This window comes from Haliaeetus albicilla, chromosome 7 (genome assembly GCF_947461875.1).
Source record: "Haliaeetus albicilla chromosome 7, bHalAlb1.1, whole genome shotgun sequence".
Classification (NCBI taxonomy): Eukaryota; Metazoa; Chordata; class Aves; order Accipitriformes; family Accipitridae; genus Haliaeetus; species Haliaeetus albicilla.
In genome coordinates, this window is record NC_091489.1 from 17,640,423 (window position 1) to 17,662,271 (window position 21,849).

The 21,849-nt window shown below is 38.8% G+C and overlaps 1 protein-coding gene across 1 annotated transcript in view; it reads left to right on the plus strand.

Annotated features, from left to right (window-relative positions):
* SNX9 (sorting nexin 9) overlaps positions 1-21,849 on the plus strand; it is a 64,695-nt gene that overhangs the window by 14,528 nt on the left and 28,318 nt on the right. Inside the window, exons 2-4 of the mRNA XM_069787096.1 lie at positions 5,707-5,793; positions 8,133-8,207; positions 9,398-9,520. Of these exons, the coding sequence (XP_069643197.1) occupies positions 5,707-5,793; positions 8,133-8,207; positions 9,398-9,520 (285 nt within the window). The remainder of the gene's footprint in view (positions 1-5,706; positions 5,794-8,132; positions 8,208-9,397; positions 9,521-21,849) is intronic.

The following is a 21,849-nucleotide window of genomic DNA, read 5'->3' on the forward strand; positions in this document are numbered from 1 at the left end:
GTAGGGAAAGTATATTCAAGGGTGTGTCCAATTTTTGAGTGGCTTCTACAATTTTCATGCTATAAAGCATACCTTCATTGTAACACAGAAGTTCTGCATCAGGAAGTCCAGCACTACAAAAACACTTTGCTTCAGAAGTGTGAACTTAAACAAAAACCAGTAATCACTCTATGTGGGTCGTTAATCATTCTTATCAAAGATATTTAGACAGAGAAGCTATTATGAAAACTGCTGTGAGCACAACTGAGGTACATTAGCTGTTAGTCTGTGTGCTCATGGCTAGTGAGGAATGCACAGTGGTTTTCATTGTTCTCCTTCCCCATGGAAGAGCTAGCCCGCTGCAGGTGAACTGTAATGTGGGCAAGTGAGTGCCTGTGCACATCAGGATTGTTGGACTTGGGGGTAAGTTTCTTTTTCTATCTGAGCCTGGCATCTCTTGAGTGAAGCATCTTGGAAAAGGCAGAAGGATTCTTCTGGGAAATAGGTGCTTCTGTTGCTTTATCACCTCTTTCAAGATTCTGGGGGAAGTACAGAAGAGCGAGTCCATCAGGATGTCTGCAGGGATCTTGGATACTCTTCTAGTAATTTAGTGTAGTGGTAATGCAATCCTTCATTGGAATTTTATTTTAATGACTTTTGCTAGCCAATTTCCTTCCCACTTAATTTATGCTAAGAGTCTTGACACACTGACAGTTACAGTTGCATAGTCTTACGTCTGCTTGCAGAAATAAGTTGGCAAATGATCTTGGTTATTTTTTCTCTTGGTTTTTAATATTTTGAGAAGAGGGTGTAGGTACTCAACTCAGACAGAAGTGTAAGTAATGGAGAAAAGCTAAGGCTGCTCTAGGTCTGCAGAGGAGTAATACTTTCACTAATCTAAGTGCTGCTTTTCAATGTGAAGACTCTCATGTGTTTTAATATACTTAGGCACCATTACCATTATCATTCTAAAAAGATAGTAATAATAATTGATTGCAATGCCTAGAATTTCTAGAAGTTGAGAGGCTTCACACTGTAATAAGTCAGTAAATCTGTAAATGGGGAAACTGCAGTCCAGGTGTGTAACTACAGCAGACAGAACCAGCTCCAAAAAATGCTGATGTAACACTGAGAATTACTGTTTTCCTATTTTCTTCTCCTTATTAGAATCTAATTGTCTATAGCCATACTCCTGAAAAGTTCATTTTCCTTAAGGACAAATTCTTACTGGTTTCCCTCTGTTCTCAACTCGTAGAGAAAACTGCCTTCTCCCTCTCATTCCAGAGGAACTGCCATATATGCCAGAGCTGCAGAGATGCTGGGGATCAGAGATCCTTTCCTCCTTGGCATGTGGTTGTGCCAGGGTTCTGCTTAATCAGTGCCGGCCTTTTCTCATGCGAGGGACCATGAGATGAACTGTGTTACAAACTCCCAGTGGAGGTGCGGGAAGCTCCGCTGCCACCTGAGCAAAGGGAGGCAGTAGGTATACACTGCAATGACCAGGTCTGCTTTCTGGTCAATGAAATCTGTTTAAACTTTTGGGTTAGCAGTCCTTTTTCTCAAAGGATCTGACAAAGCAACTTCAGAATCCAGAACCAGTTGTATCTTGGGGGGGGGGGGATGTGGGAGATGGGGGGGGGAGAATAAGTGCAGTCAGTAAAAGAAACTAATTTTCTTATAGCTAATAGATTGATTAGCAATTCTTATTTGGTTTGCAGATTTGCAGTATTCTGTAAATGAAGCAATGGCCATTATTCCACTAATGAAATGTTTGAATCTCTGAAGTTCCTAAAGTTCTTGGATTGTTTGATCCTTTTACATATGATCAGAAGTAAATATGAAGCGCAACAGTTATTGTAACAAGTCTTGTTTTTTTTAAAACCTGTGCCTTGAAGAAGTTGCCTTTGTGGTGTTCATTCTGTGATCTTTGGAATTTGTCAGAGATTGCAATTTTATAAATATTCAAAATGTCCATAACCTTAGACCTAATATTCGATGCATGTATTGCAGTGCCCAGGAGCTAAAATCCTCTTCTGGTGAAATGCTTTCTTTTTTCCATGCCCACGTACTATTTTGCATAAGTGGCAAAGATCTAAATCTAAGCCACAACTGCTACTTGGTTGTAATATTTGTGGCCAGTAAGTAGAAAAAATTTATTGCAAAACCAAACCATTTCCCTTTTTATAGTATTTTGGAACTGATTGTCAAAAATTTAAATAGGGTTGGGGCTGATGCCTCTGCCCAAGGAAAGGCTAGAGGCAGAGTTTTCCATTGTTAACAATACACTTATTAAATTGAGGGAAAACATTTAGTCACTTAGTTTCACTTACTTTGGAATTGGTTGAGTTTATACTATTTTTCCCATTAAATCTCAACAGTAGGAGGGTAGTGTTAAAGCTTACTTGCCAGGAGTTCTTAGGGACTTAATTCCCAAACTAGGCAAATGAGCCCAGAAATGCAAGTGAAATGGAGAGTACCAGCAAAAAAATCTGGGGAATGTGTTTGAGACATCAATATATGGATCAGGTTACAGGCGTACCTCAAATGCTTAATGCTCTGTAATAATCCATTCCTGCAGTATTGAAAATCTTTTTTCTTTTCAATCTCTTAAACTGCACTAAGGCAAAAATGAAGGCTGGTAAAATCTGCCCATGTCCTGGTGAGCTCTCATCATTCCTGTGAGTAAAAGCAAGGACTTAATACTACAGTCTACTTGAAGAAGGCTAAGAAGGCTCCCTGGTTAAGAAAGCTGCTTTCCCCGTGGTTCAGATGCCTACCATCTGAGCATTGTTAAATTGACTTGCAGGATCTGGATAAGTATTGGTAACCTGCTGTAAAAAGGACATGTTCAACACCTTCTACTACTGTTGAGGGGAAAGGCCTGGAGGGTGGTGCTTTTTACACCCCTACTTAAAATGTTCTTGTATTTCAAAAGGTATGCTGCTTCTCTTCAGTTTACTTTTTAAGGAAAGTAAGGCAGCATATTCTTATATTTGCATGGAGGCCTGATTTTCTGCTGGAAGGAAAGCACTCAGTGTTATTATTGAAAACAGTTTTCTCATCTTCATCTTGGTTTTGCATGGCATAATCTGCAAGTGCTGAAAGCCTCAGTTCTAAGGGAAAAGCTTTCATGCAAGGAAGCATTCAGAGTGCTTGGGACTCTTCTGCAATGTTGTGCTTCTCTAGTGGAGAAGACAAAGTGTTTGATTTGTTGTGCACATGGTTCAGGATGAGCTTTGTGTTGTTGTTTAACCCCAGCCAGCAACTAAGCACCAAGCAGCCACTCACTTCCCCCGCCACCCAGCAGGATGGGGGAGACAATTGGAAGGAAAAAGGTAAAACTCGTGGGTTGAGATAAGAACAGTTTAATAGAATGGACAGGAAGAAACTAATAATGATAATAATAACAATAATAAAGTTACAATAATAATAATAAAAGGATTGGAATATACAAAACAAGTGATGCACAATGCAATTGCTCATCACTTGCCAACCAATGCCCAGTTAGTTCCCGAGCAGCAATCCCCCCAGCCAACTCCCCCCAGTTTATATACTAGGCATGACATTACATGGTTTGGAATATTCCTTTGGCCAGTGTGGGTCAGGTGTCCTGGCTGTGTCCCCTCCCAACTTCTTGTGCCCCTCCAGCCTTCTTGCTGGCTGGGCATGAGAAGCTGAAAAATCCTTGACTTAGTCTAAACAGGACTTAGCAACAACTGAAAACATCAGTGTGTTATCAGCATTCTTCCCATACTGAACCCAAGACATAACACTATACCAGCTACTAGGAAGAAAATTAACTCTGTCCCAGCTGAAATCAGGACACTTTGTCAGCTGAATGACAACATATGTGTTTTTTCTTGGCTCTGTTTTTATTTACACTGAAGTATCTCTTGACCAGCCAGAAGTATTTCCACGTGATACTTATTAAATTAAAATGGGGGAGGAAAGTTGTGTTTTTTCTGGTTTTATGTCAGAAGAAGGGCTGTCTAGGTGGGGATCATAACCTGCAATTTCGAGACAGGCAAGGCTTGATAGTGAACGTCTGTCTTTTGGTATTTTTTTTTTCCTATCATATAACTTGCTTTTAACAGAAATTATTTTTCTGTCATCTTTATGACCGAAACAATTAGATGTGTGTTTTGGTTTGTGGTTTTTGTTTTTTTTTTTTATTCCCCCTGACCTCCAAGTACAAGAAGGACACTATTAGTGACACCATTATAAAATTGTTTTTCTTGGATTTAGTTTTTTAATCTGCAGGAACAAAGCCCACTTCTGTATGAGCTGAGGTAACTAAAGCATATGTCTTACTGGTGAAGATGAGACCATAGCCTTGCCTCTTTCAAGATGCACTAGGGAAATTGGTGTGTTTGCTGAAATAAATTTTCTGCTGCTCTCAGTCCTCTATGAGCTGGAGAAACAAGGGTGATGATGTAATCTGTATTGAGTATTGATTGTTTTGTTCTGTGAGCACTGTCTGTTAAAATCTGTAATCTTTCTGTTTGCCTTTCCTGACATGTAGTCTAGCTTTCCCTTTTGCTGCTCTTTGATACTTCAGTATTGGCATCAATCAGATAAATTAATGTATTAATTACATCTGGGGCACCTGGCTAATATAAAGTCTTGAGGTGTAAATAATAAGGCTTTTATCTTTTATAAGTTCTACTAGTTGATGAATTTTCTTTTGGAGGGAGTGAAGCTTAGATGAAGGGTTTACTGTGGTCAGGTTTTAAAGTTTATCTAATATGCCACTTCAGAATCAAAGTTTTAGCTTTCCACTTATATATTGCTTTAAGAGTCAAGGGGAAAATATATGTGGTTTCTGTCTGCATCCATTTCAACAGTTTGTGAGAAAATAAACATAGTCCCTTTGTAATTCCTGAGAGCTTTCTCTACTTTTAGATCAGAAAGGAATTTAATAGAAGACAATGAAAAGATGTTTGGGAATATAATCTTAGGCCATGTCACAATTCTTTGTATAAAGAAGCAGAACTGTTCTTTAAATGTTAGGCAACTTTGTCAGTGTTTCAAACATAACATTTCTTTATGTAGTGTGGTAGCAGAGTCAGTACACAGCAGAGCCTTTGTGTGTCTGAACACTTAAAAATTAGGTTGGCTTTGTTTTTCCTTCCCCCTTCGTGCCAGTTCATAACAGGCCTACTCTCACTGTTTGTCTGTGCATTTGCATAGTTCCTCCTGTATACAAAGAGTCTCAAAATATAATTTTACATATTACTTTTTATGTACAGCAGTGGTTACTTACATCTGCAATTACTTGTTTTTCTTTTCCTGAATTGCTTGCTCTGTGAAACAGTTCCCTTTACCCAACTGGAGTTGGAATATGTCTTGTAGAAAAAAAAAAAAATATTAATTGGGTTGTTTGCTAAAGTTAGAAGCCTTTCCTTCTTCCCCTGGAAAAAGTTGTCCAGATAGTTCTGGACATGGCAGAGAACAGCCAGTCTTAAACTGTGAATCCTCCTGGAAAATAATGATCATCTCTAACAAGCTCCACAGGAGATTTTAATCTTGTAAACTTTGTGTTAGTGTTCAGTTTGGAGTTCAAATTTAGGAAGTGTTAGCTTCCTACACGCTGAGTTGCTCTTTGTACATCCAGCCTTAACCCACTTACTATTTCTGCTACTTAGGAATAAGTTGTGCTGATACTTCCTTCATCGTATCTTCTAAATAACCTGGAAGGCTCACTGCTGTATTCTTTTTCACATTCAGGCTCGTGTTATGTATGATTTTGCTGCTGAGCCTGGAAACAATGAGCTGACCGTCAGTGAAGGGGAGATCATCGTAATTACCAACCCGGTAAGAAAACTGAGATGGAATCAAGGCTTCAGTGCACTTTCCTGACCTACTTCTAGCAGATGGAAGAAAAAGGATGCTAGGTGACATCCGAAAGCCCTGGCTACCCTCCCCTGAAGAATTAGCAAATAAACTAAATACAAAAAAATTTCTAATAGTTTTGTGGAAACAAATGCAATGAGCAGTTTTGGAGGACAGGGGCCTCTCAGATTGTGCCTAAACACTTAGGAATTTGCTCAGCTTTGTTCCCCTCTAGAGCTGAGTGCCAAGGCAAAGGAAGGAGCTAATGATGGTGATATTCTTTACATCTGAACGTTGTCTTTTTGTGTGCCTGATGTTCCACATTTTGTGTGTATGCAGTGTTTCAGGTGCTTGCCACTTGCATTTAAATCTGACCTGCCGGTTCCCTTCTCGTTTTTGAGTTTCTTAATCAACGACTTCAGCATTCCAAGTCTGTTCAAAGAACTTGCAACAAAATCTGTTACTAAATTTGTGTGTCCTTTCATAATTAAGCAATTTGGACAAGGTACAGGGAAGGAGTGGTGAAAATACTATGGTATTACTATCAGGAAGTTCTTAAATTAATAGTATTTTTGAGGACTAAGATTTGATTTGTATGTACAATTTGAATTTGAGTGCACTTTTATTGTCCTGTATAATTATTACCCTTGGTAACAAGGTGTTAGTTGATTCTGCTTTTGATTTTTGTGTACTGATATAGGTGATAGGCTCAGTGACTAGGCTTTCCTTTTAAAACACATATAAATAAAAAACACCTGATCTTGATGCCAGGTTTTATTTATCTGGTTGAATAGGAAACATGGGTTCTGCAGAGTAAACTAATTCTTTGAAGAGCCTAGTTATGTATAATCCTGGTAATTTTTAGTTCCACCAACCTTAAATATTTGAAGCAGCCATTTAATAGAACCAGCACCATCCTGGATAGTATGCTGTGCTGTGGCAGAGGTAGCATTTTAAATGAGTTCAGGAGTTTAATGCTGTTTCACAAAAGTAGGACTAAATAAATATTTTACCGCTTTTAAGCTAGTTCTTGCTGAACAAGACATCTGTGTGTTAAGGCAATATACCTAAAACCAAGTAAAACTTTATTTTATCCTATCCATGATTAAACTGTGGGATAGATTGCCACAAAGGCTCTTGATCTTTTTTGATACAATAAGTTTAGACAGCAATAGCAGAAGTCATGAAAGTCCACTGATGATTGCTCTTGAGTGCAGCAGTGCAAATGTGACATCTGGCTTGAGATGTCATTGCTCTTGCAGTTTAACCAAGCTAGTTGAATTTATAATCAGAAATGTCTAGTTGTTTCTGTGTTCTTGAGTGTAAGCTTTTAGGTATATCAGAAAAAGCAAATGAAAGTTTGTTATTTATTTACTGTTTAAAATCTTGAATACATAAGCAGACTTCTCCTTACTATGTGCAGGATTACATAAAATTTCCAAGTGAGAGAACAAAATTGTGAATAAACAAAGACATCTGTTAAAAAGCAAATTAAGAAAACCTGAAATTCAGTACTTGCTGTCTAGCATATGTGGTTCCAATTTGCAGCTGTGAGTTAGCTTGACATGTAACTGTGTGTTCAAGGAACAGCTTGATTTAAAACAGAACTGGCTTATTCTAGATAATGTTGTCCTGGAATTGACTTTGCTTAACTGCAATGGTCTGCAAAGGTTTCTTAGTGTATGCAGAATACGTGTTTAAAAACAACAAACAGGGTGCCCCACTGAGATCAGAGCTGAACTGTGTTAGTTCTTTCCAAACTAATAGCATGAGACCTGCCTCTGAAATTGAATGTAAACTAGAAAGTATCTCCAGATCTTGCATGGTATGTGCCTCTCAATCTTGAGATTATCCTTAATATTTTTGTGGGTTATAGCTCCCACTCATCACACACCTCTGCACCTGCAGAGATTTTACAGATATTACCATTAGCTTAATTTCTTGAGTCTTGTTTCTTTATAATCTGATTAAAATTAATGCTTTGGAATTGGCGTTCTAATAGCTGTGTTTTGATGCAGTCTGTGTCCAAACAATTTATTGTGGTTTCATAAATGATCAAAAGTGCTGAAAGTCAACCTTTTTTCCCCTCATGCTAGTTAAATCTAAAGTCCGCAATAGTTGTGTGAAAGAAGCACAGTCTGTGTTCCGTTTAAATGAGTATCTGCTACTTCAGCAGATTTATGCGAATTTGTTCACGGTCATACAGTCATAACTGTATTTCGAACATTGCATGTGACAGCAAGACAGTGCATCCTCCTGAGCTGTTTAAAGCATGCTGCGGGATCCATCTAACAAAACTCTTTCTGTATTATTACTTTTAGGATGTCGGTGGAGGCTGGTTAGAAGGAAAAAACAGCCAAGGCGAGAGAGGCCTTGTTCCAACAGATTATGTTGAAGTAAGTGACTCCACTGCTCTGCACTTAGAAAGCAGAACTACTGAAAAGGCCATCCTCTGGTTCGCTGATCAGACTGTAATGCTCAAACATAAAACTTCCAATGTTAAAGCTTGGAATATGTAATCTTACTGTAGCAACTGTAGCTGGCTTTGGAGACCAGTGCAAACATGCCATTCAAAGCTACTGTGCTTCTTAGTGGTTTCCCAAGAAGTGCAGCAGGAAGTTGTCTGTAGTAAATACTGGTGATCTGCAGAACATGAGCTATTTTTAGTTGTTGTCTTGTTTTGGGGGTCTCGTGATCCAATAATTGTTTTGTTTTCCTGTCTGAAGATACAGATATGGAAGTGAAATGAGTAATGCAAGTTTACACTTGTGTTGCTGTGGCTCATTTGCCGCATGCTTATAAATCTCTGGAATGGAACCCCATTTCTGGGATTGAGGATATGGAATCCCAAATCCAGGGACTACTCAGCTTATCTTCTTCCTGAGGGCCTTTGCTGTCTCTTCAGTGTGTGTTGATCTGCTCTTTGTTTAAAGACTGGTGGTATGGCGGTGGGAACAGAACGGGGGTCCCAATGCAAAGACTGGAATCCAATTCACTTTTGGAAGGCCCTGTGTCTGTATGTCTGCAGGCTGCCGGTTAGGTGAAGACTCTGGCTGTAATTCCTGCAGCCTCCTCTTAAGGCATGTGCTTCCCTTCCTTCACCAGTGCTTTCTTTATTTTAAAAATAAATAAATAAATTAAGGGAGGGGGGTGTGGTGTGTGAGGAAGATGCTGGCTCACATGGCCTTGTTTTTGTTTTCAGGTGGCTAGCTAATGGTCTAGTAGCTTTTGACTCTCCAGTCTTGCTGTCCCAAACTGATCCTCTGAGTATTCAGTTCCCAGTTTCCGAGCAGTAATGTTAACAACTTTGTTAAGGCCTAATGAATTTATAGATAGGTGTCCACTGCTACAACAGTCTTGCATGTTACATTGTTATAATACAAACCAATTCCATTTGTTGTAGAAGTAAACCTTCCAGATTATCACATCATTTTCTTGTAAAAGGTTCTATTGAATTTGTATTCAAAAAGGGTGTATGCAACCATCTTAGTCTAGTGACACGGATGTTAGGATGATTATATATGATAAACAACATAATTTGATTAATGGAAGCATGAAAAATCTTTTGCAACTTTTTCCATTTCAGATTATTACCGAAGGTGCAAAAGATGGAATTAGCTGTGGTAACTCATTAGCTGACCAAGCCTTTTTTGATTCCCTTTCTTCAAATACAGCTCAGACCAACTCTGCCGCAAAAAGCGGTAATCAGGTATGTCTCATGGTTTTTCAGGCACAGTGGGCATGGCAAGTTTTGTTGACGTAACTGCTTGCACTCTTCAGTTGTGCTGTACTGTCTTTGTGAACCGTTATAAAAGTACTGATTAAAATAATTGTGTTTTCATTAGGGAACACTTGTTGAATATTGATGATATGTGTGACTGTTCAGATACTGTCACTGCGGAAAATTTAGTATTCCAACACTTTCAGAAATAGAGCATTTTTATTCTATCCCATCTGCAATCATATAAATCTGTGACTACCTCAATCTCTGTACCTCAGTTCTGTGTAAGTGCACTCTTAGCAAATTTACTTCATTTTCAAGTTACTTGTGTTGGTATGCTAACCTTTTTAAGGAACCAAAGCTTGCTATTTATTTTATTTTAAATGTCTACTACAATTGAGTGGTTTATGCATCATCAGCCAGAGTGAATGGATATATGTCTCTTTCAGAATTTGAGTAAGAGTTGTTTGTTTGATTAAAAAAGATGAAGCAAGTGTCCCCAGTCAGTTGGAGAAGAGGCTGACTTTGGTTTTGCTGGAAGAATATTTTTCTCCCACCCCATTCATAGGTTTTTGCCTGGTCTGTCAGTTCATTAAGCAGCAAGTATTTAGTTTCAGGTTAGATATTTGAGGACATACGTTATTTTAAACACAAGCTGCTTATTATGGTCTACAGACTGCTGCATGTCCCACACATAGGAACAGTTAAACATTTTGAAGTCCACAGGTCAACAGAAGTACAAAATCTGCTTTTTCCAACAGCAGCATGCAAAGGTCTTTTGTCTTGGAAAGTAAATGCTTTACTTATTGTAGCAGCTGGGGAAACACACCTGGTTTGTGGGTTAATTAACTATCAGTTATTAGTTTTCTTAATTGTAACTTGCACCACAGGACTTTGACATGAAGTGAGATTTCTTGAAAACTGTACATGTGGCATTTTTATATGACAGTGAATGTAACAGTTCATTGACTGTACGTTGATTTGTGCTTCCTTGTATTCAGCTGGACAATGCCAGGATTGTAATTCTGTGATCACACATGTAGTGAGAACTCCAGACGTCACTATGACTGTCTCAATGTTTATAACTAATTTTTTTTTTATTGATGCCCACTTAATATTTAGGCTAAACACAGAACTCTTGAAATGCCTCATGAATTTCTCATGTCAGACTGAGCCAAAAGCACTGATTATAGGTTCGTTTTCCCTCAGTAAAACTTGCAGTAATTTGAAGGTAGGGTGGGAACCTCATTTATTCTGCTCTGTTGCCTTTGCCCCAGTTTTTTCTCCCATAGAGTTTCTAGCCAAACGTTGCTTTTGAGGAAGCTTGAAATATTTGCAGCAGCTACTTCTGTCAAATCTGAATACTAATATAACTTAATTTGATCTAGGAAGAATTACTTACTAAGATAATAAACATGGATACCTCTACCACCATTCACAATATTCTATCAGAGCTTGATCTGTGCTTAACACAGGGTACTTGTGCCTGGAGAAGGGAAGAAAAAAGCCCTTGCCTGTATAGGGGGAAAGGTTGAAATAAAGGTATCTATTATATTCTAAATAATAGAGAATTACTATGGCAACCTAGTTTTGGAAGTTGCATTTCTAGAGGAGGGAAAAGCTTGAAAATATGGTCACTTTACAATACGCTTTACACAGGATCAGCAGTGTACTGGCCCTGTAATACATACAAATAGCAGTTTCTTCATAACAGGTTTTTGAAAGGAGTAACTTCAGGTGAACAGCTTGGTAGTGCCTTGCTTTTATGTGTCCTATTCCTTTCCATTATCCTTCAAATGCGGTGTGAGATAGTTGGGAGAACCAGTGTACCATAGTACGTCATAGTAAAACTATATTGCTAACATTAATAGGGGGGAGAGAGAGAGAGGAGAGTGTGCACCTGGATGCAGCCAAGGCCACGCAGGATGCAGGGGAAGCAAATTTCCTCAGGCTAGTGTGTTTGGGTCTTTTGTTTTCCTGTTTTTTTCATAGTAGGAACCATCCTGTTGCATGGGTAGGATTTTATGTCATAAGTTATTTCCATTTGCTCAAGTTTTTTTTAATGTAACTGAGTTCTGTAACTGCTGTTTGGTTATATTTATATTTTCTAAAAAAACAGCAGATCTTGATTTGAAGACTTGTTTCTTCAGCTTCTGACATATATCTGGCAGGTTTTTTTTCCAGTAGCTTATTGCTAATAGGAATTTAATTTGTATACTAAGCAGTCTGGCTTCCACTTTCAGCTGTTAGGCCTTTCTCCCAGATCAGAGAGCTCTCTAGTGCATGGTGTTTTCTCCTTGCAAAAATTCTATGGCTAGTTGTTCTCCTGATTAAGAAATTCTGTTTGTTTTATCTGTCTGGTTTAAGACAGTTTTCCTGCTCACAAAAAAAAAAGCTTTCTTCTGCAGTCTCTTTGGTCTTGTGACCTGTCTGTAAAATGTGTGCATTGCTCCTGTGTACATCGCATGATGTCAAACAGGTTTGACATTGCTGTTCTGGTGGAGAAAAGCCTAATATATGAAAGATTGCATTGATTCCTGTAATATTGCATCAGGAGGTTATACCAAGTTGCTCATTCCTGCACGCTGGCTTCTCTTTTAGAGCCACAGCCTTTAAGAATACAATCTTCTACTTTGGGTATGACCCTTCTTCCTAGATGTATTACTCTGCATTTGGTTATGATAACATTTACATTGTTTAACATGAGTTCGTTCAGGGACTTGGGATTGATCTGTGTACAGACGCACAGTTGCAAGCAATTGACTCTTTTCAAGTGCCTTAATGAGTGACTAGGTCAATATACAAAGCACTTCATCTTAAATGAAACTTGTGTGTTCAGGCTATGGAGAGCAAAGAAAAATGACAAATGCTGTATCAATGTAAAGCAAATTGATGCTAGAGGTGGCACAGTAGTGGGAGCTAGAATGTTCATATATGTATTCTGGTGGACTGAATAAGAAATAGTAGCATTCCTAAATGCTGACATTTTATGCTATCTATTATATTTTATAGTAACATGGGGGGGGTACAAGTTTATTACAAGAAGACCTTATAAAAGCACTTATAAATAAACAGGATGTTTTGGGATTTTTTTAGTACTACTGTACTGAAGAAATTACCTTCTGTAAACATTAAGTCACTTTAACATACACGTAATTACACAACACCCCCACTCCCCAATTTCATTAAGTCAAAAGATGTTTTAATTCTTATAATTCCTTCTATTCTTCAAACAGTAAGTTAAAAACCCCAGGTTGTTGCATAGACTTTCAGTACCAAGCCTTATTAAAAATAATAGATCTAGCTGAGTTGAAATGTGTGAATGTGGGATTTTTTTTTTTGCTTTCTTTTTTAAGAGACCAGTTAAACCACAGTGTTGTGGTTTAACCCCAGTAGGCAGCTCAGCCCCACCCAGCTGCTTGTTCACTCTCCCCCAGGGGTATCGGGGGGAGAATCAGAAGAGTAAAAGTGAGAAAACTCATGGGTTTGGATAAGACAGTTTAATAGGTAAAGCAAAAACTGTGCATGCAAGCAAAGCAAAATAAAGATTTCATTCACTACTTCCCATCGGCAGCCTGGTGTTTAGCCATCCCCAGGAAACCAGGGCTCTGCCAAGCGTCACGGTTCCTTGGGAAGACAAATGCCATAACTCTGAACATCTCCCCTTCCTCCTTCTTCCCCGTAGCACCTACTGCTGAGCATGATGTTGTATGGTATGGAATATCCCTTTGGTCAGCTGGGGTCAGCTGTCCCAGCTGTGTACCCTCCCAGCCTCCTGTGCACCCCCAGCCGACTTGCTGCTGGGGCAGAGTGAGAAACACAGAAGGTCTTGACACTGTGCAAGCACTGTTCAGCAATAGCTAAAACATCCCTGTGTTATCAACACTGTTTTGGTCATGAATCCAAAACATAGCCCCATACCAGCTACTCTGAAGAAAATTAACTCTATCCCAGCCCAAACCAGTACAACCAGTTATATTTGAATGCAGACTTCACGTCTGTGACTTTTTTTTTCTGTCTTAGTTTTATTTTTAAAGTTCTGAACTGGTTAGCCTATCAGTTTAGAAATATATCTCAAATGGCAATGTGCTTCTGACAGGGCTTTAAAAAATTCCAACAAATTTATTTTTTAGCTTTATACATTATATTTTTGCTAGCATATCTTCATATGCCCTGATAGGTCTGGGGGGACAACTGCTTTTCTTAAGTAGTAATGCTGCATAATACAGAACCATAAATCATTACAGTTTTCCCAAATCAGTTTCTATGCATGCATCTGTCTCTCAAAATAAAACTTACTTCCTCCCTGTGTCTATACCCATCCCTTTTTGCTTTCCAAGAAAACAAGAGGCTTTTGGTTTTCTGCTCTGGAATCCATAACTTTTTGGTGTTAAGAAAACATCATCAGCTCAAACACTGCCCTACTCCCTATCTGTCCTTTTCTAAGAAGGTTTTTTGTTATTGTTCAGTAAATAATCTCCTGAAAAGCAATTAATAAGCAATAACTAAAAGCAGCTGCTTTTACTTCCTTTTCTTCACTGAGAAAGATACAATGACAACAGCAACACTTTGGTGTTGTACCTTACCTGGGTTTGCCATAGATATAAAGTGACAGTAGAAAAGGGGCACAGAGGTACTTCCTAAGGAGAGGAGAATTCCACATGACCCTTGGGAGTTCACTCTTCCCCAACTCATTCCTTGCATCAGTAGTGTCCCACCAATAGCTGCCTTGGTAAAGCTGGCAGCTGCTCTTTTAAAGACCTACCTGTAGAAGATACTGGGGAGATGAAAGCAATCAGAGAAAGCAATGAAGCTAATTATACACAAACAAGGGAAAAAAATTACTCAAGGTGACTATTTTCACACTCAGAAGAAAAGTAGGTGGGAGAATTTAATGCTACATCTGCCCATAATGTTTGTGCTTTGATGTCTGAAAAGCCTTTAAAAAATTATTCAACAAAATACAATTTAAGTAACCTTTAGTTGCCAAAGATGGAGGCTGCTGCGTGCTTTTGTATGGGTCTCGTGCTGTTTTGACCTTGTAGCCCTTGGACAGATGACGCAAAGGGAATGAGTAGTCTTTCTTCTCTGTCAATCCACTGTTCCTCTGAGCAGCAATGCAGGTTGCTAATTTTAGGCTGTCATTTGGAACAACCAGTGAGTAAAGTATGTCAGCACTTATGTTTTTTCCATTTGTTAGAATTGCATACATTTATATATTAAAGTTACCTGTAAACTCTTCTGGTGTTGGAATAACACTGGCAATAAAGGCACTGAAGTGAATATAAATTATGGCAGATTAAACCAAATAAACATCTTGAAATACACTGAACACAAAATTTCTCATTTCTCGTTAAAAATGAGTGGTATGTTTTTTCTATCGCGATATTTCTTTGATGCTGAGATGCTTCCAGGGGCTGTAGCAACAATGGATATAATTTCACACTTTTGAATAGTGTTTCTCATTGCAGTTGACCAAGAGGTTTTTAGCTTGGTGGCATTTGATACCTTCATAATTAAAGTATGTATGGAAATACAAGCATTAATGTACAGTTCATTCTGAGTAGTCTCCTCCAACTGGTTTTGGGGGGTTTTTTGGTGATAAAGACTAGTGCATCTCAAGTCACAGATGTACTTGCATTTATTTTGCATGTGTTCCAGGCTCCAAAACTGCTGTTTTAACAGCAATGATCTCTCTTTCCATTCTAAACCACAACTTGTGGTGGTTTTTCATTTATCTAACTGAAAATGTTTTAGAAGTTGTGAATAAATATCAGCTTTCCATTTGAACAATAGTGTTTATCTGAGTTTTTTAGATTCCATCTAAATTTAAATAAACTACAACTATATTGGCCCAAACTAGTTCTCTTGTTAACAAGCTAAAACTTTGTTATCTCTACAGTAGTCTCATTAGTGGTCTGTAAACAATCTGTATGTACAATTAGTCCAGCTACTTACAGCCTGTGTAACACGCATGTTTGAACATGGGCTAGAAATGCTATAAATTTCAATATACTATATATTTTAGTCTGTATGGTTTCTCCTCCCTTCCCTCTAGAGCTTGAAGTCTAGCCTTCCCATGCTGCCCGCCCCCCCACCCTGTCCCTTCTAGAGAAGAGAAAACTAGTATTAAAAATGTATAAATGAAAATAAAGTGGAGTACTGCCTGTCTGTTTCAGGGTAGAAGTGGATCACCAGCTGTGTTGACGCTAGAGCTGTAGATGTGGCTTCACAGTATTTGAGATATAAAAATAGTTCTTCTAGCTAACCATAAGTTGCATTTGTAGAGGAGTTTGTTCCCTTTTCTTGACACTGATTCTCTCGTCACTGCGAAGTCTACTTTATCAAGATGACTGTACAGCTCTTCTTAGTTCTGGATAAAATAAGTATCCCAAGAGTTTGCATTTTTGTGAATTGCAGATTTGTCAGTTCCAGTGTGACCTTAGTGAATCCATGTTTTGTGTCTTCAGTTATTTTATGGGCAGAGCAGCAAGGCTCTGTGAGTAGGTACAGGAAACAATGAACAGAAACTTCTCATGTTTGTGGTATTTTATCCAGTGGTAAGTATGAAGTCACTCGGGATAGTTTCTCTCCCTGTAGAAGAAAGATAAGCCTCTAAACAGTTGTTGAAGGATATGAAAATAAATGGACTGTCATGTGTAGAAAATCCTTTCCCTTCAGAAAACTGTGGAACTTCTGTATAGGCAGGATGAATAAATAGTGACAACATGTAGTATGGTGAGCAGGAGCTGAGGCAACTCTTAAGTTACCTGGTCTGTAGACCTAAGTTGTTGAATGTGTATAAGGAGGACACTAAAGAAGGTATTCCCAGAGCTTTACTTCATATCTTTTACATTCTTCGGAACTTAGTGCTGGAAAGGCAAATTAACGTTGTTAAATGTGCATACCATAAATCCTTCCCCCAAACTGCTATGAGCAGCAATAAATGTGAAGATGGAAGGAAATAAGTATAGTGCTCTTAAGAGTGCACTATTCTACTTATGTGGAAATTTTGACATCCATGTTATTGCATTCCTGTAACAGCATTTCAATTCTGACATTGCTGTGTGTGCAGTAAAGTGGAAGTATTGTCATGGGAAATGTGACTCACTCATGTTCGGTTGAGTCCAGTTTGTCTTGTTAAACCAGTATGCTAAATTACCTTATGACATATGCAGATAGGTTCACCGTGGAAGTCACAGTTGTTTGTGGTTTTTGGAAATTACTTTTACCTTGACTAATAAACCTTAACTCTGCATAAATGTAGATGTTTGTAAGATTAAGTGTAAAGTTGCCTCTATGTGTGCATAAGGCATGTCTAGAAGGGCATAGTGCAAAAGATATCTGAAAAGAAGTACAAGCAAAACTGGTGGGTTAGAACTGTTCAGAAGTAAAATAAAATAAAAAAAAAATACCCAGAGTGTTTTAAGCTAGTTTGGCTTTCATGATTAGTAACTTCTAGTTCCCATTACATATAATGACACTATAACATCCTCCATTGATACAGGTAATTTGAAAGTAACTCTTCCCCCCCGCCCCTCCTTCTCAATCGCAATATTGCATTCAGACTGGTAGCAGGAATTTGTGACCAATTCTTGGTTAACCAAAGTACCAGGCAGTGACTTCAGTACTGGAAACAGTGGCTTGCTTGCTTTGAAATGAATCGCATTCACATATTAAAAAATAACTGTCCAATATATGACAGTGATTGTACCAATTCCAATTATGGAGTTGTCTTGAGCTTTTTTTTGTGGATATCCCAGTGGAATGCAAAGGCTTGGGCAGCAAGTTTTTAAACTGTAGTACTGTGATCACTCCTCACCTTCATCTGTGCCCATACCTTCGGGCAAAATCTGACTATTAAAATAGTCAGTTTTCCACAATTGACAGTTTGCATGCTCTTTTTCTTGTAGCTTTGTTTTCATTTGACCTCTTATTTCATGAGGTAGCCTTATGGTCTAGTAGTTTGGCATTGATTGTATAAGGAATATTTTAACTTGATAATGGTGACAGTCTTGTCAGCCCTCCCAGTGTTTCTACTTGCTTGCACACTTACAGTGGCATGTGGCATGCACAATCCCCTTCCTACAGCAGGGGGCTTACTGCAGTATATAGTTTCCTTCCCAATTCTAATTTTTTTTGTTGTTCATTGTTCACTGAGCACTTATTTTAAGGTGGAGTCTTGGGCATTTGTAATTGAAAGTGGTAGGCTGAAAAGCCTTAGCCAGTAATACTCTTCAACTCCTCCTCCAAAAAGCAGGCAACAAGGAAACCCCCTGTCCTCTCTTCCCAAACAAAAATAGAGTGCTTTTCCCCAAAAGGAAGGATAAAGCCTTGTTTAATCTTTGTAGCCTGATCCTGGGATGTCTAGAGAACATCAGAGAGGAACAGGGAGTCTTTCTTCCATTTCTGGCATTGCTGTGACTGCTACTTGGAAAACTGTCTGAAATTCTCATCTGCGTTTCAAGAAGAAACCATTAGGGATTAAAATCAGCTCAAAAGAAGACAAGGATATAAAGAGGTGACTTGATTGCCATTTACTTGTGCAGGTGTGAGTTACAAAACCAGAAGTCTGCGAGAGCTCCATTGAATAAATGTATGTAGGATTTTTAGTGGCTGAAAGTTGAAACTAAGCAAACTTTAATTTAAAAGAAACAAGGCATTTCCTGTAAGTAGTCAGGGTGACAATAGATGTGTTTTATCCCTCCCCTTGTCGCCTCACAGAGTATTCCTTGCTCAAGTCTAAATTATATCTTTTTTAAAAGACCATTCTGTTCTTCAAGCATGGCTTTTTTTTGAGCTGAATCAGGAGTTAATAGATGGGAATCCTGTGCCTGCACTGTGCAGCAGCAATGCAGCTTCTAGTCTATTTTGGCTGTGAACAAGCTCCCAGATAAAGAAATGGGATTGGAAGTAGGAAAAGAACAAAAAACTAACTGCTCTGCTCTTCATGGTAGTAACTTGGTTCTTCCATTGGTGGTTTGGTTTTTTTCCTGCTGAAAGCAAGGAGTGTCCAGTGGGTGTGCCTTGGCTTTATGTGGTTTGTAAGCAAGCAAAGCCCAGCTCCTTGGCAGGGACTGCTTTATGAAGGGGGCAGTAGGGCTGGAGTGGAGGTTTCCTCTGGAAGGAAGCAAGATGACGGGAGCATTAAAGTCTAGCCCATCTCCACTTTTGCTTTTCCTAAAGGATTTCTTCAAGGAGAACGCATGTTTAAATTGTACAACAGAAGTGGAAGAAGTGCCCAGGACCACAATGCAAAGGTTATGATTTACCAGGGAGAAAGTTTGGGCATAATGGGCATGGCAGCTACTTCAGTATCTGCTAATGTGCACACTTGCTCTATGGTAAATACAGCACAGTGAATGCAGTTCTGATTGCTGCAGAGTAGGCTTTTGGCCCTTCACATTTCTTCCTGGAGGAAAAAAGCTTGACTTTTAGGGTGACTGTCTATATTCACATACTTTTCTTATGTATCTGTTCAGAGGCTGTTATCCAAAGAACTTGAGTTTAGTGTAATGTCTGAGTATGCCTAAGGCTTTGTCTCCATGCAGGTAACTAAGGCAGCTATAAAACTGGAGAGGTATGCTCATTCCTGTGAGGTATTCAGCTGAGCCACCATGACTTTTCTTGTATTTTCTGCCATTTGTGCTGCCTTATCTCTTCTCAGCCCCTCTTCAAGAGTGTAACACTTCTCATTGCAGCTTTGGCTGTTCTGGACTTCCCTTGATCTGATAAGACTTACTTTCTCTATTCAATGCTTCAGCATGGCTTCTGTCTCTCATAGTAGATTTCAAGGGGTGTTTCTTATGGTTGGAGGTTGTAATTTTTGGTGGCACAGTTACCTAGATCTTTTTAGGTACTCAGCTTAGTTTCAGCATCTGAACATGATGTTTGTTTTGGCTTTTGTCCCTCAGGGTAGAATGGATCTATTTGTCCATCAGGGGCGTGCATTAATATGAGGAAGGATTCTGCCAGGAACAACTTAGTTGGCCAAGAGGTCAAAAAAAGATTTTTAGCCAGGGCAGAGAGATGCCTCAGTGACTTACCTTAGCTTTACTGTCTATAACTTTGGATTCTCTGGAAAATAGCATAGATGTCACTTCTTCCTATTTAATTCATGATTCATTTGGTAAAGATACTGACATTCCACCCCCAAGCTGAGGATTTTCCTGTTGTGGTGGAATTTTTTCTCATTCAGCTATTATTAGATCATCAAAAACATACTAGAATTCTCCTCCCCTCTCCCAGTCCCCCACCAGTAATGGTCTGTTTCTATAGTGAGTTTGAATTTGCACTTAATGGAAGACTCTTAAAATCTTTAGTAATATGTTCCCTCTGTTGCCTCTTCCCAAATAACCTTTTTGTGGTGGTTTTTCTCCTAGAACAGTAAGAGTGAGCAAGTCCATAATAGTCTACAAAAGGGAAAATCAGCTGCCTTTAAGTTTATCCTTGAATTTAATCTCAGTGTACTTGTTCGACGTTACCTTTAGAAGCAAAGAGATGTAATGTTTCATCTGATGGTTGATTAGTTTCTTAATTATGTGTGGTGTGGCATTTCTTTTTGTGTGTTTGCATTTGAGATTGCTTGCATACTTGGATCATTAGGTGTGCTGTATCAAGTTATATTGACTAAATAATACCTTCTTGCAAGGAGTCTTCATCTTTTTTTGTGCTGAGTAAAGAGAGATCAGAGGATTATCAATTTCAGTTATGGAAAACTAAAGGTGTGAGAATATGTAATGTAATCACTTACAAAATACTTGCTGGCTTAATTAGGGTTTATTCAACCAGAGCTAAGCCACATGAATGGCTTCTTGTACAGAATTTGTCAGCTGCTGAGATCCACAGAACTGCTGACTGGAGCTGAGACTACCCTTTTAATAAATGCTGTGCTATCACACCTTGAGGATGGCAGGCCTGATTCCTGAACCCTTCTCCACGTTTACTGATTCTTGGCTACCACTTAGAAGCGTCCACAGTGTGTGTGCATATAAGCAAACATCTGAAGAAAGATGAAAGGAGACCTGTAAATGCTCTTTGAGAGGTGTTGTCTATATCTACATTCCTAACCCATCTCTTACCCTCTTTCCCAGTGTCTCTGAAAGAAATGTGGACCCTTTGGCTGAAAGGAGCTGAGTGGGAATAGCATATGCCACCCTTTTTATAGCCTGTGGGTGATATATCGAGGGGTAAGAGCTTACCCCAGAGCTTTCTTGGACACCTCTGAAGTAAAATCTTCTGATTTGAATAGTGCTTCATAGAGATAAGGCATCCGGGAGAGCTATTTAAGTAATCCATTTCCCCTTGCTGTACAGCATTTAGTGTATATCAGCAACTGTCTGCAAGTTTGGTGATGATTGCTCTTGACAGTCATTCTTTAGTAGTGTACCCAGTGTTAATATTATTGCCTTCCCCTTGTTTTGCAGCAGATTTTAAGGTTTCACATCAACTACAGAGAAATATAGTCACATGTACCAGATTTCACATGAACTACAAAGAGGAAAACTTTACTCAGCCTTTTGGCAATCATCCCACTTCTGGGCTTTCATTTGCCGGTAATCAGCACAACTTATATTGCAGAAGTATAGGCAAATGAACATTATGCAAACTATCCTTTTCTAGGCGCTCTAAGTTATATTAGGAGCAGGCACACTTTTCCATGTGGTTGGGCCCCAGCGTATGTGTTTTTTCATTTAGGAAAGACAATAAACTCTGACTGATGGCATGTATGGTTATTTCTCTTTACATAAACTCTTATCAGGTGAACATCATAGGAAGAGCAGGCTGGTATAAGCTACCAGCAACTTCTTTGTAATTGCTGAGAGTAGCGCTGCATTATCAGCTATCCAAGAATTAAGTAGACCTCAATGATATTGCTCCCATAGGGAGTAGTATTCTTGCATCAGTTTCATCCTAAAAAAAATAAAAAGAAAAAATAAAAAAAATCCTCCAACCTATTGGTATAGAAGCTGTCCACATAACCTCTCTAACTCATCAGTTCCTAGAGACTCACCGATTCTCATGAGTCTTCTGAATGGTGATTTCCCCACAGCTTGGGGGCTTGGTCTTAATTTCCAGATCCTGGGGATTCTGTACCTGAAGAACAAATGTTACATGATATCAACAGTATTTTCAAGTCTTAAAGGTTTGATAGTGTCTGAAATGACTGTCAGGTGACTTTATCGTAGGAAAAACTAAAGCGAGAGCTCTTATTCCTAAGTAGTATCTCAAAGTTGAAATGAGAGGAGAGAATTTTTAGCGGAGAAAAATGGAATGTGGAGTAGCTGTACCTGTTTTGTGTGTATTTTGTGTAAGAA